Genomic DNA, 13,321 nt, shown 5'->3' with positions numbered 1-13,321 from the left:
TGTAGTGGGCAAAATTTGGAGAAGAGTCAAACTCTTCTTTCCATAAGGCTCATTGATATAGCTTATTTGAAATGTCTTGAAACAATTTAAGCATCATTCACTGGCACAGTAAGAATGAGTGATAACCTAAGAGAATTCTTCTGTGTATTCAAAGGATTTTTTTCCCTGGGCACAGGAAAGATCCCAATAATATTTAGTAACCATTTCTGCCTTTCAAATGTCAACAATGTTCAATGTTCTGAGCTGTTAAAAGCTGCAGAACTGACTTTAATGTCCAGTGGAGGGCTTAGTGGAGAAACACGAACACTGCTGTAGCCCAGTCTACGAGCAGGGCTGACAAACAGGTGTAGGTGGCTGAGCTGGCCACATTACAGAGGCCCAAGGTCCAGTGGGACCAAAATTGGTACACAAGATTTGCTGACAGGCCTGATAAAAAAAGTTTCACCAAGGCCCAAGTTCCCTCTCCATGAATGTGCAATTCAAGCACACAGCTCACAGGTACCTGGACGTACACTCTCCTGGTCCTCACTCCTGTTTTCCAAGCCACTAAACCATCAAATGATCTCTGGAAACACTGACTAATAGGAGGTAGCTCTTTTTGGTTCCCTAAGAGTATTCCTTTTATGGTTAAAAACTCTCCGGAAGAGATTAAATTCTGATGTGGGATGGCACTGAATACTCTAAAGTCTTTGGTTAAACATAAGTAGAGAAGTGTGTCACATAATCGATTTTCAAATTCAAATAATTACCCACAGATTTCAAACTCAGACATATATTTGAAAATAACATAGATTTTCTAATTTCTTTTTTGTTTTTCCTACAAAGCAACCATATGGGACCAAGCAGAAATAAACCCACACATTTTTGGAGGAAGTTAAAAGAAATTAAGTGAAAAACAAAACACATTCTAAGGCAAATGTAAATTACAATTTTCTATGTTCCTCTAAGAAAGAATATTATTAGGGAGCACTATCTTAGTTCTTTTAGTATATCAACTGCTTAATGGAATGAGAATCAATATTGACTACAAGAATTACTTTGTAAAAAAAAGGGGAGGGAGTAATTTACCATGTCATTTTTCAGCTTGGAAACTGGGGTAATGTGGACTGAAAGTGAATTTGGATATAGTAATACACTAACAACAATTATCGCAAATGGAATATTTTACATATTTTATCTCCTCTACTCGTTAAAAGGTTATCCCCATTTGGGAGAAGAGAAAATCGAGGCCCACTTGCTTCATGGTTATACAGCCAAATTGTGACAGTCAATACCTCAAACCACCCTCTCTCCCCAGTCTTCTCTCCTATATGGTCCTGTCCTAATTCTCCCTCCCCCTTGTCACTCCCAGCAAATGTTTTGCTCAAAAACTTCAGGAAACTTTCCCAGGCAGCTCATCACCAGGTATGACTGCCCCAGGATGTAGCCAAAGGGAGGCAGGGGGGACCAGACCCTTCTCTCCTTTGGTCTGCTCTGGGACAGGCAGCATCCGGCCAACCCAGCCATGGCGCCCCAGGCAGCCTCCCAGTGCTCCTTCCTTGGACCCAGGCTCCACGCGGTTACCTTTCTTGAGTAGCACCACAGTTGCGTCACAATTGCTGCTGTCATCGATTTCTGCATTGTTGGCTAAGCCGTTGACCATGTTTCCAGTACCTTTCGTTCTCCTTTCGAAGCACTGATGGATGCAAGCGTTATATCTGAACAAAGTAATGAGCAGAAGGAGTCTGTCAGTTTTTGCTGCTGCCCCATTTCCCATCCCCCATCCAGTGTTGTGCATAGCTCCCAGTCCTGGTGTGTTATTATCATTGTTATTATTTTGTCCTCCCATTTTCCCTGCAGAAAATGCACCCTGTCCTATTTTCCAATTTAAGGATCTATGGTAAATGAAAATAAAACCAACATTACATAATAAATAGAGACCCACTGCTTTCTTTGCAGCCTCTTCAAGGTCAATGGAGGCACCCCAGGATTGAGGTCCCCTGCTTGCAGTCTGTGTGTGGAAGGGTCGCCATGAGGCTCAGTGGGATGGGCAAGGTCTACCTTCTTTTGGCCATGTCTCCAGGACCCACTGCTGTCAGGGACCTGCTCAGTGGGGGGAAGGAGGAAGGAGCAGGTGTCACATCCACGCTGCTACCCAGTGTGTCACAGGCTGGCTGGCACTCTAGGTCTCTGTCTGTGTTTGGTTTTCTAAAATCACAGGTTGGGATCCTGTGAATCTCTTGTTAATGCTGTATTAGGGCGCCTGGGTGGCTCAGTCGGTTAAGCATCCGATTTTGGCTCAGGTCATAATCTCATGGTTTGTGAGTTCGAGCCCCGTTTTAGGCTCTGTGCTGACAGCTCAGAGCCTGGAGCCCGCTTTGGATTCTGTGTCTCCCTCTCTCACTTCCCCTCCCCCACTCACTCTCTGTCCCCCCCTCTCAAAAATAAATAAACATAAAAAAACTTTAATGCTGTGCTATAATTCCAGGTCTGATGGGCTGCTGGCTTCATAGAAAAAATTCTGGGCTATGATCCTTAGAATGACTGAGTGAAAACATTGTGCAGTTCATCTTACATGTGTGTTAAAAAAGGAAGAAGCTTATTCAAATTCCTAGCACGTTTTTGGCAGGTAAATGTTCTGGTCCCTTTATCTTTAGTATTAAAAGACCTCACCCCCCTTACCAAAGAGGAATCCTAGAAAACTCTTGGGGAAAGGGAGGGGGCATTGTTCCCAGGGTGTTGTAGGCCACTGCTGCTTTTTGCACCGCTCGAAGACCTAAAGGCCTTGGTGGCTTATTGGCCATGGGACAACCCACTGAGGTGTCTCTCCAGCTTGATCTCTGGCCTCCCAGAGGAACTGCAGCCAGGCATGGCAACTCTAAATTGCCAGCTGGCAGGCCACTCAAGCTGTATTTCCTCACACAAGCTTCTCTTCCACACCCTTTTTGCTGCTGCAGACAGGAGGCTCTGTGGAGAACTCTTCACTGAACCTATGCTTCAGTCAGAGCAGCACTGGGTGGCTGGGCCCACTGGGATATGACAGCTATCGTGGAATAGATGGAGGGACCCTCTGTGGCTGGACAGCCCCTTCCTGTACTCCCTGGGAGTTGCGGTTCACCCTCCATTATGTGAGGGAGAGAACATAAAACTAGTCAAAGGTAATGGTGGTTTCTGTGAAAAGGGAACCGGGCAGGCCAATCCTAGAGCACTCTTTATAAGAGGTGGAGAACAGAACCAGAACATCACTATTTTGCAAACCTAAAGAAATGATGGAGCCAGATCCTGAGCATCAGTGGCTGCCAAAACCACAGACAGGAGACATCAATGTGCCTGTTGATGGCAGAATTCACCACCACTTGGGACACAGTCTACCTTGAACTGGATTGATGGCTGGCATATAGGAAACACAGAGGTCAGAAGAACAGGATGCACCATAACCCCGGATGTAACCAACAACTTCCAAACTGTGGGAGCCTGTGTAGCTAATAATCTAACTTTGTCGAAGAATAAATTGCAAGGAAAAAAAAAAAACAGATGGGGGATTTGTAGATTAAAAGTTGGAGCAACTCGGGGCACCTGGGTGGCTCAGTTGGTTAAGCACTTGATTTGGGCTCAGGTCATGATCTTGTGGTTTTTGAGTTTGAACCCCGCATCAGGCTCTGTGCTGACAGCTCAGAGCCTGGAGCCTGCTTCAGATTCTGTGTCTCCCCCTCTCTCTGCCCCTCCCATGCTTATGCTCTGTCTCTCTCTGCCTCTAATAAATGAACATTAAAAAAAAATTAAAAAGAAAAAAAGGGGCACGTGGGTGGCTCAGTTGATTGGGCAGCCGACTTCACCTCAGGTCATGATCTCACGATCTGTGAATTCGAGCCTTGTGTCTGGCTCTGTGCTGACAGCTCAGAGCCTGGAGCCTGCTTCAGATTCTGTGTCTCCCTTTCTCTCCGCCCCTCCCCTGTGCATACTCTATTTCTCTCTCTCTTTCTCTTTCTCTCTCTCTCTCTCAAAAAAAAAATAAACATCAAAGAAAATTTTTTTAAGTTGAAACAACCAATTATGACAAGTGACATTTATTTGGATTCTGATTTTAAAAAGATTTATGAGATTAAAAGAAAATTGTAAGAAATAACATTCATGAGATCATTAAAAGTTTGAACACAGATTTGGTATTAAATACACTAAAGAAGTAGCACACACTTTTGGGTCTGATAATGACGCGGTGGTTGTATGAAAAGTGAGTCCTTTTAGAGATGTGTACTGAAATTTTTATAGATGAACTGGTATGCTGTCTGGGGCTTCAAATCATGTAGAGGGAAGGAAATGGATAGGGGTGTGGGCTGCTGGCCATCAGGGCTGGTGATGAGCATGGGGAGTTTGTTATACTATTCTGTTGGCTTTTGTAAATATTCAAATTCTTCTTAATGAAAAGGTCTTCCCACTTTCTAAACTCAAAAAGAATATCTTGTCCTACTGATAGAGCTATGGGGGAGAGGCAGTATTTCTGTCATCTTGACTCAGAATCCATAGATATACCAACTTGCAGTGCAACTGTATGTTACACATTTATTTGGATTTGGATAACAAGGTAATAACACTACATGTAGTATTGTTATGAGAGCTTTCTTGAAACCAGATATTGGTTAATAACTTAACTATGCTGTCACATTTCATCCTTACAAACAACCTTTGTGGTAGGAGGCATTATGAATCCTGTTTTGGAAGAGAAGAAACAGATTCAAGATGGCTGAATGACTTGGCCGAGGTCTTACTGCTGTGACCAGACAGAGCTGAACGTGACACCCTTGTTCTCAACCACCAAACTACACTGCCTCACCTGGGGGCCAAATCCCAAGAAGGAACCCAGATATACAGAAATCAGTCCTCACTAAGGCCAAGTATGTCTCATGCTCCCTTAAGATCTTTGTCTACTTGGCCAAACTAAAATTGCTTTTTGACCTTCACACAGAATGTTTAAAGTCATCCACCCAGGAGGCAGCTGACAACTCTAATATATGCTGTTTTTAACTGATGCTACTCAGTTTTATATTTTTAATTGAATGTTTTAAATTTTGTGCCTGCACCCTGAAGCTATTTTATTGTGGAGCGTGCAATTTTATAAATCAGATTTTATAAAACCCAATGATTAAAGCCTCTGATTGCGGATGGGGATGGCTAAAAAGCAGAGATTTCAATTTAGAACTTGGGACCAGAATTTATGCAGAAAATTCTGTGAGCACAGTAGCTGCCATTCCCCATTTTATTTGCATCCTGCTGGTTTGAGCAGCTGGAAGGTTGGTAAAGTTGAGGCATCAGCAGAAACACACCTCATTAGCTTTCACACTGGGCATAGTTTGGGGGCGAGGAGAGAAATTGTTCACAGTGTTATCTTAATGTACACAAGCCCTGCCAGCAACTCACGGGCTTTACGATGGTTCAGTAGAGGGGTGCAGTGGTCACACTATGCATGCTAGCAAAATTCCTCAACCTTCCTTCCCTTTAGACCTGCTCTGCTGTGAGCCTTCCTTATTCTGTGAAGCCCCTAGTGAATGCACAATGGGACAAACTGTCATCTAAATTCAGATTCAAAACCCAAGATCAATGTTGGGCACAGAGTAGTAACTCAGTCAATTCTTCTGGAATAACTGACTGATTCACCTTTTCAAAGGGGAAGAAAAGGACGCTTGACTCTTTGGGAACTCGAACTTAGAGCCTCAAAAAGTTAAAAAAAAAAGGGAGTGAAATAATCAATTTAAAAAACACTGAAAGAAGATGTGTGCATTATTGAGGCCTCCTCATAGTGGCCCTGATTCCCTAATGGTTTTGCTATTTAAGAGAAAGAGGAGCAAGATGCTTTCAAAGACTTTTCTTCTGGGGTCTAGAAACTCTGGAAGGCCTGTGGGCCAACTCTGGTTTTGGGGGGAGCCCATTTAATCGGTATTTTTAAATGGAAGGTGATGAGTCGTAAAAGCACCTGATTCTTTGTCAGTTACCCCATGGTAACTCCATACCAGGATACACTAGAAATATGCTCTTCTAGTAATAAGACCCGGGTATCAGGACAGCTCCGGAGGTGAAGGCTGGACGCCATATTGAGTGGACTGACGGCAGATCACTTACAGCTCACACTGAACATCAGCTAAGCCTGTTCCTACCTTTACTCTTAATGTGACGTTTGCCAATGGCCAGACTGATTTCTCCAAACACATCTCTCAGACACTAGTGGCCAGAATTAATTTTTGTCAGACCTCAACAGCAAAGACAACTTGACATGTCAAATTCTAGACGGCTACCTGATGTGTCCAAACTGGAAATTTCTGAACGTGTTCTACTTTCATGCCCCCTGAGAAGTAGCCACATACGCTGGGGGAAGTATGGGTTAATTTAGAATGAAAGAAACCGTTCCCAGGGGGTCCAGCAGCTGCAGCATGAAGTGTCTCTGCATTATTTATAAGCTCCTCATCTCAATGGTACTTGGCAAAAAGATGAACCAGCAGGTTCACAGCTTTACCTTAGAGTAAGGGAAACACCAGCAATTTAATTCTTGATACAAAGAGTAAGCCACCCAAACTCCAGGGGAAAAAGAACATATGAAGTGGTGGTTTTAAAATACATCTGCAAATTCTTTGACGCTCCTCCTTTTAAAAGGTGAAGCAGATCCCTTGAGTGTAGGCTAGACTTACTTCTAATAAATAGAATATGGCAGAAGTGACAGTGTATGACTAGTGAGACCAGATTATAAAAGGCACTGGGGCCCTTCTAGCTCTCTCTGTTGACTCACCTGTTCCCTTGTTGTGGAGACACTCAACCAACCCCAAGGAGAGGCCTATGTGTTGAGAAACTGAGGACTCCAGCCAGTATCAGCTCGCCAACACTGCAAGTGCGCCATTTTGCATTCCCAGTTAAGTAGGTGATGGCCACCCCAGCCAACCTCTTAACTGCAATCTCAAGGAGAACCCTGATCTAGAACTCCCAAGTTAAGTGCTCCTGGACACCTAACTCAGAAGTTGTAATGAGATAACACATCCTTCTAGTTTTAAGCCACTACATTTTGGGGTCATTTATTACCCAGCAATAGATGACTAATACAATATGAATAATGGAAGTCTGTAGATTTTTGATCCATGGTTTTACTCATCTCTTAATTAGCTCTGGTCCCATCTTCATCACCCTATATAGAAGCATAACATAGTGAGTTTTACCTCCTTTCTTGTATGAAAGAGAGTTTAAAGCATCCCAAAGAGCCAAAAGCTAGGTTGCCAGGTCTTAAAGAGGGTGCAAGGGTTTGTCAGATCTCTCAAGTTAAACACTACAAGCTTTGATTCCGTCATCACATGTGGGTTGGAAGAATCTTTGCTATTGTTACTAATCAAAACTGCAGTGATTCACAGCAGGTTGCTGAGGGGACCAATGAGTTTGTGACAGACTGCATTGAAAGCTGGCCAGCTAACTGCCCTCCCCTCCGTTTCCCTTTCCACATTATCCCATAATGCTAAATGTAGGAAACAGTTTTGGAAAAGAAAACCAAGAAGACATTTTACTTACTTCATGATGACAATGTAGACAAGATACATCAGCACAAGGACTAAAGACTCCCACCTGTGTAAAACCAAGAATGGCTTGTTAAAGGAAGTCACCACAGGCAGGCATGCAACACACCAGCCTGTCTCTGAAAATCTATGTGATGCCAATGGCAGTTAAACCAGTTAAGCCAATGGCAGGGCAAGGATGAAGTGAATGTGTGGACTGGCTACAAATATTTCCTGGTCTGTAGACATTTCTCCATTGCATACAGCTTTCAATGCACTTTCTTTTCCTTCTCTACCTAAAAGGAAAATGTTCCTTCCCTTGTCATTCACTCACCCAGAAGAGTTCTGTGAGAACAGCAAGTTTACCATAATATTGCTGAATATAGGCCTGTATTTATAAATCTGTGCACAGCTTAATCATTCACTAGAACTATTCAGACATATTTACAAAGGGCAAACTAAAGGAATTGATAGGGGGTGACAGAGGGATTGCTGGATACAGAGGAGTAAGGCAAACAGAGAGAGAGAGAGAGAGAGAGATGGGATGGGGGAGAGGGAGGGGAGAGAGAGAGAGGGAGACTGGGGGAGATATAGTGGGAGATGGAAGAGACAGGGGGAGGGAGAGAGAGAGAAGGGGGGAGAGAGAGAGAGGGAAAAGATAGAGGGAGGGGGAGGGGGAAGAGAGGGAGAAGGAGGGATGGGGGCAGGAAAAGGGAAAGAGAAAAAACCTAGGCAGGGAAGATGTCAGCAGGAAGGATAAGAATGGACAAGTGGAAAATGGTCAAGAGAAAGAAAGAAAAAAATAATGAAACCTACTGGAATGTACCTTGAGTGTCTGATAATTTGAATACTCCTATTTTCTTCATTTTAGTAACTTTCCATTAAAAAACTAGGGAATTTGATTTCTAGGTTCCCCTTTAGCTGTAGAATTGAGGGAGGAATTCTGGTTTCAAGGAGAGGTTACTGGAGAATGGTCTATGAAGAAATTCTAGGTCATGCCTTTCTTTCCAGTTTTTCTTTTCAAGCTCCATGTCTAAAAATTGACCCTCAGGGGTGCCTTGCTGGCATAGGAGGTTAAGCATACAACTCTTGGTTTCAGCTCAGGTCATGATCTCACAGTTTCATGAGATTGAGCCCTGCACTGGGCTCTGTGCTGGCAACATGGAGTCTGCTTGGGATTCTCTCTCTTTCTCTCTCTCTGCCCCTCCCCCACTCGTGCTGTCTCTCTTATAATAAATAAACAAAAACAAAAAAAAATTGACCCTCAGGAAATATGTGGTCAAGTGTAAAAAGGATGCACACACAAGGGTTTTTGTTGCCGTGGTGTTTATAAACACGCAATGCAGGTAAGAAGCAAGACAGTTACAAGATGGGAGTCTGGGTACACATGTTAGGACACGGTACATCCACAGGGTGGGCTCCCATGCTTTGGTTCAGAATGATAATGCAAACGTGTGTGTATGTGGTATAGAAACTGCTTTTGATGCTAGTAAGAGAAGAAATCAAGGGGTCTACACCTCTCCACCTTCTGCCACATTTCTGGGCTTCACTCTTAGTAAACCATCTCAAAGAATGCATACACTTCACTGCAGCACTGCACTTTCCCTTGGCAAATCCCTCTAATGTCCACATTCAACACTTGTCCACAGCACCAGCGACCTCCATGTGCATGACTCCAGGGATGGTTCTCTGTCATCCTGTTCAATTTCCCTGCAGCATCTGAAGGCTGGGCACTTGCCCTCCTGCATACAGCACTCTCTTCTGACTTCCGAGAGGCCATGCTCCTGGTTTTCCTCCTGTCCCCTGAACTTCTCCTTCCCTCTGCCTCTTCCACTTCCCCAGGTGAACTTCTAAATAGGGGGCCCTCTTATCTTTTTACCTACACGATCTCCCTAGGTGATGTCACCTGGTCCTCCTGACGTAAACACCAGCCCACACACCCACTCCACTCTTCTTCCTGGGGCTGTGCTCATATATCACTGTCGATGTATGTCCCATGTGGTGTCTCAATGCACGTTGGAACAGAATTCTTAATTCCTGCTTCCTGGCTTTGTGCTTCCCCAGGCTTTGCCATCTCAGCCAACTGTACCTCTCCCTGCCCAGTCAAGCTCCAAGTCTGGAAATCAGTCTGGAGCCCTCCATTACCTTTGCCTCACATCCATCACAACCCTACCTCCCAAATATTTCCTGAATTGTTGGATTCCATCCACCCTGCTGCTACTTGCTAGTCCACCTTAACTTCAGCCTCTGAACTGGTTTCTGTGAGGCTCCTGGGTCATGTCATTCTTCTGTTTAAAGCTCTTCAACTTCTTCCCATGATAGTTAAGAAAAAAACAAAAGCTGCCTCCCCATTTCCGCCCCACAAAACCGGTTCTTTTGTTTTTTAAATTGTTTGTGCCCCATCACACTGTGTCTGTGTTCCATCACACTGGTCTCCCTTCATTTGCACACGCCAAGTTCTTTCCTTCTCTCCAGAGCCTTTGCATTTACTGTTCCTTATGCCAGGAATACTTTTCCCTTTATTCCTTGGCTGGCCCCTTTGATCCTGCAAATGCCAGCTGAAATGCCACCTCCTCCAACAAGTCTTCCTGTCTACCCCTCCTTTGTTTTCTATCACATGACCTTGTGGATGTTTGCTAAACAGGTGACGAGTCTGTGATTTCCATGTTGATTTATTTATTCATTACCTATTTATATGTAATGCCTGTTTCTGGCAGTCACTTCATACCACTCCTCACATCTGACCCCACCTCAGTTATCTGGTTTTTCATCTTCCAGAGACTTAGAGCCCACCCCCTGACAGCTGACTCCCCCAAGCACATACCCCTTCCCTCCCCGGCTGCTCACTATTCTCTTCTCAGCACACAGCAGTCCTCAGCTCCTCTGTGCAGGGTGAGACTTCCTTTAAAACCCACTTTCAGTTGTAAAACACCTCCTGAACATGGTTCTTACCTCATTAAAACCAGTGTATTATGTGGCATAAAGTTAATTGGGAAGAATAAGATTTTATTCACAGCCTTCATTTTGAAGGAGGAGATACCTGAGATCAGAAGGGATGCCGTATAACAGCTTGGATGCATTTTAATAGACTCGGTGAAGGTCACCAGAAAACGGACCCATGTCAACAAAATATTTCAGCTAGGCTGAATGAAGTCCAATGCTTTGTAAACAGGTATATTTATACTCTAATTCCTTTAGAACTTTTTTTTTTCCTACTCAAAACAAGCCTTTCCATTGCAGTGTTCAAGTCAAGTTCTCTTCTGTTATGTATCAGGGATGCTTGTGAGATGGGGGTTCTCTGCTCCTGCTGACATTTCAGCTTGGGTTGGTCAGTGTCCAGACTCAAGGCTCACCCAATGCCTCTTCCATGTGAAATACACCAGGCTCTCTAAGGCCTCTATGCCATCCATCTGCTGTCCTCTCTGCTTTGGGGTCTGATGAAGAGGTCATTCTAGTTTAATGCATTCTAGTTTAATGCTTTTCAGAGTCCCAAGGCTCCCCACCTCCTGCCCTTGCCCCCTATCTCCAATGACCCTGTGATGACATGTCAACTGTCTCCCTTCTCTTTAGCCCAAGTTCTGTCTAGCCCAAGTTCTATCTAGCCCAAGTTCTGTCTAGCCCAAGAGAGCCTCCAGGTCAGGGCTGAGTTTGGTTTTGTGTTCAATGTCTGGTTCTGGAACAGAACCTGGCATTCAGGAGGCGTTTAGGAAACAGTTGTGGAATTGGACAGAGTCCACATGCAGACCTCTAAGGTCACAAGGCTCTTGTCCCCTGGCTTCCCCCTGGGGACACTTCTCCATCTGCCTCTCCTGACTGCAGCTTATCCACTGTCCTCTGAGGACCTGGTCTTGTGGCATGATCTTGGTTTGTTTCTTCCTTTCCCACAAACTTCCAATTTGAACCGCCTTCAACTGGCCCCTGGTTCTCCTGCCAAAGATCATTCTTTCCTGTATTGGGAGGGTTATTCCCTGTTACTCCTTGTTCTCACCCAGAGGGTGAGGCCCTGCTTTCCTATGGTCCAGAACAGTGAATGCTGGTCCCAAATGCTCCACATGTAGATATTCTCCAAGTCACGTACCCTGGCTCTCCTTTCTCTCCCAAAGTTACAGCTTGAGGCTCAAAGAAGAAACAAGAATATCAACCTGAATCCTTTTGTTTTCTTATCAGGACTTCAGACTCACTGAAGACATATTCCAAATTCCTTCTGGCAATATTGTGGGCCTCACTGAGCTGTCATTATGGATTCAGGTTGATACAATGCATCTTAACCGGTGGATCTCTGATACTTTCTATTTCAACTGTAATCTTTAGGGGTAGTTCTCTAACTGAGAAGCACCAAACATATGAAGAGCACCCTGCCTCTGGCTTGCTAATAGAACTATAGAACCCTACGAATTGAGACAGCAAGTAGGGACTACTGGATCTGAAGGAGGGTGGTCCTACCTCCAGGATAAATAATGATTGGTCTAGGGGAGCCTGGGTGGCTCAGTTGATTAAGCGTCTGACTCTTGAGTTTGGTTCAGGTCATGATCTCATGGTTTGGTTCTTGTGAGATTGAGCCCCGCGTTGGGCTCTGTGCTGACAGCTTGGAGTCTCTCCCGCAGGCATGTGCATGCGTCTCTCTCTCTCTCAAAAATAAATAAATAAAATATTTTAAGAAGTAATAATGATTAGTCTAGAGTTGTAATTCTATCCTGCCTGGCCACTTGTTGGTCAAGGTAGACCCAGTTGGGACTGAAGAGATGTAGTAAGGTGGAAAAGAGTCTTCCTTCTTCCTCCTTCTTGCTGTCAGTCCGACCTGATGCCTGGAACTGCAATAGCCTTCTTGACCATTAGGAAAGGCTGAGAGAAATGCGGAGCCATCTCGTACCACCACCATCTGGGGCGCTTGTTATGCAAGAAAAATAAATCACTATTTCTTCAACACGCTTTAGCTGGCTTTCTGCTACTAAAAACCTTCTGCTTGCTACTTCTTGTCTGATTGTGACCTGCTGCAGACACTGATCCAGGAGCGGGAAAGCCGTGTACAACAGGGAAGCCTTGCCTTTGTGTATTTGTTTTGACAAGGCTCATAAAGAGTACTCTTGTTTCAGGGAGCCTGGGTGGCTCAGTCGGTTAAGCGTCCGACTTCAGCTCAGGTCATGATCTCATGGTTCATGGCTCTGACCCCCGCGTCAGGCTCTGTGCTGATAGCTCAGAGCCTGGAGCCTGCTTTGGATTTTATGTCTCCCTCTCTCTCTGCCCCTCCCCTGCTCATGCTCTGTCTCTCTCATCTCTCAAAAATGAATAAACGTTAAGAAAAATTAAAAAAAAAAGGGTACTCTTGTTTCAAAATAAACACAACTGAGATGAGTTTCCTTTTGAGGATTGGGATGAATTGGTTACCTCCCCTGAAATCACTAGGACATGATGGAATGTTCTACAACAAGGAATGGAATTTATCATTTAGTAATGCTGAAATATTATTGTGGTCTAATTTGTACAGGTTGAAGCAGCCGGTGTTAACTGAGAAATCAGAAATCAGCTCCTAGACACACCCTTTCAGCAAAACCAATGCTTGTATTTGGCTGGGTATGAAAAATACCCAGTATTTCTGGTGGGCGGTGAAAAACACCTTAAAGTTCAATATACTTTATATTTAAACCAGGAGCTGAGATCCCTGGAAGTCTAGAAGCAGTTACGGGTCCGTGGTGTAGACTTCAATTTCTCAGCCTCACTCGTATGAAAAATGTCCTCTGTCAGCCCATCCACATAATAGCAGTCATTATGTAACAGGCGGCAGTCTGGGAACGATGCTCTGATGCCATGAGCTTCCTTGT

At 44.3% G+C, this 13,321-nt stretch overlaps 1 protein-coding gene across 2 annotated transcripts in view; it reads right to left on the bottom strand.

Annotated features, from left to right (window-relative positions):
* Positions 1-13,321, bottom strand: part of SLC24A3 (solute carrier family 24 member 3) — a 480,576-nt gene that overhangs the window by 40,605 nt on the left and 426,650 nt on the right. For both annotated transcript variants that reach the window (XM_049651202.1, XM_049651201.1), the window contains exons 9-10: positions 7,519-7,572; positions 1,564-1,697 (exon numbers count right to left, since the gene is read on the bottom strand). In XM_049651202.1, the coding sequence (XP_049507159.1) occupies positions 1,564-1,697; positions 7,519-7,572 (188 nt within the window). The remainder of the gene's footprint in view (positions 1-1,563; positions 1,698-7,518; positions 7,573-13,321) is intronic.

This window comes from Panthera uncia (assembly GCF_023721935.1).
Source record: "Panthera uncia isolate 11264 chromosome A3 unlocalized genomic scaffold, Puncia_PCG_1.0 HiC_scaffold_11, whole genome shotgun sequence".
NCBI classification, from domain to species: Eukaryota; Metazoa; Chordata; class Mammalia; order Carnivora; family Felidae; genus Panthera; species Panthera uncia.
Note: the sequence above shows the minus strand (reverse complement) of the source record. Positions and strands in the feature narration are given on the sequence as shown.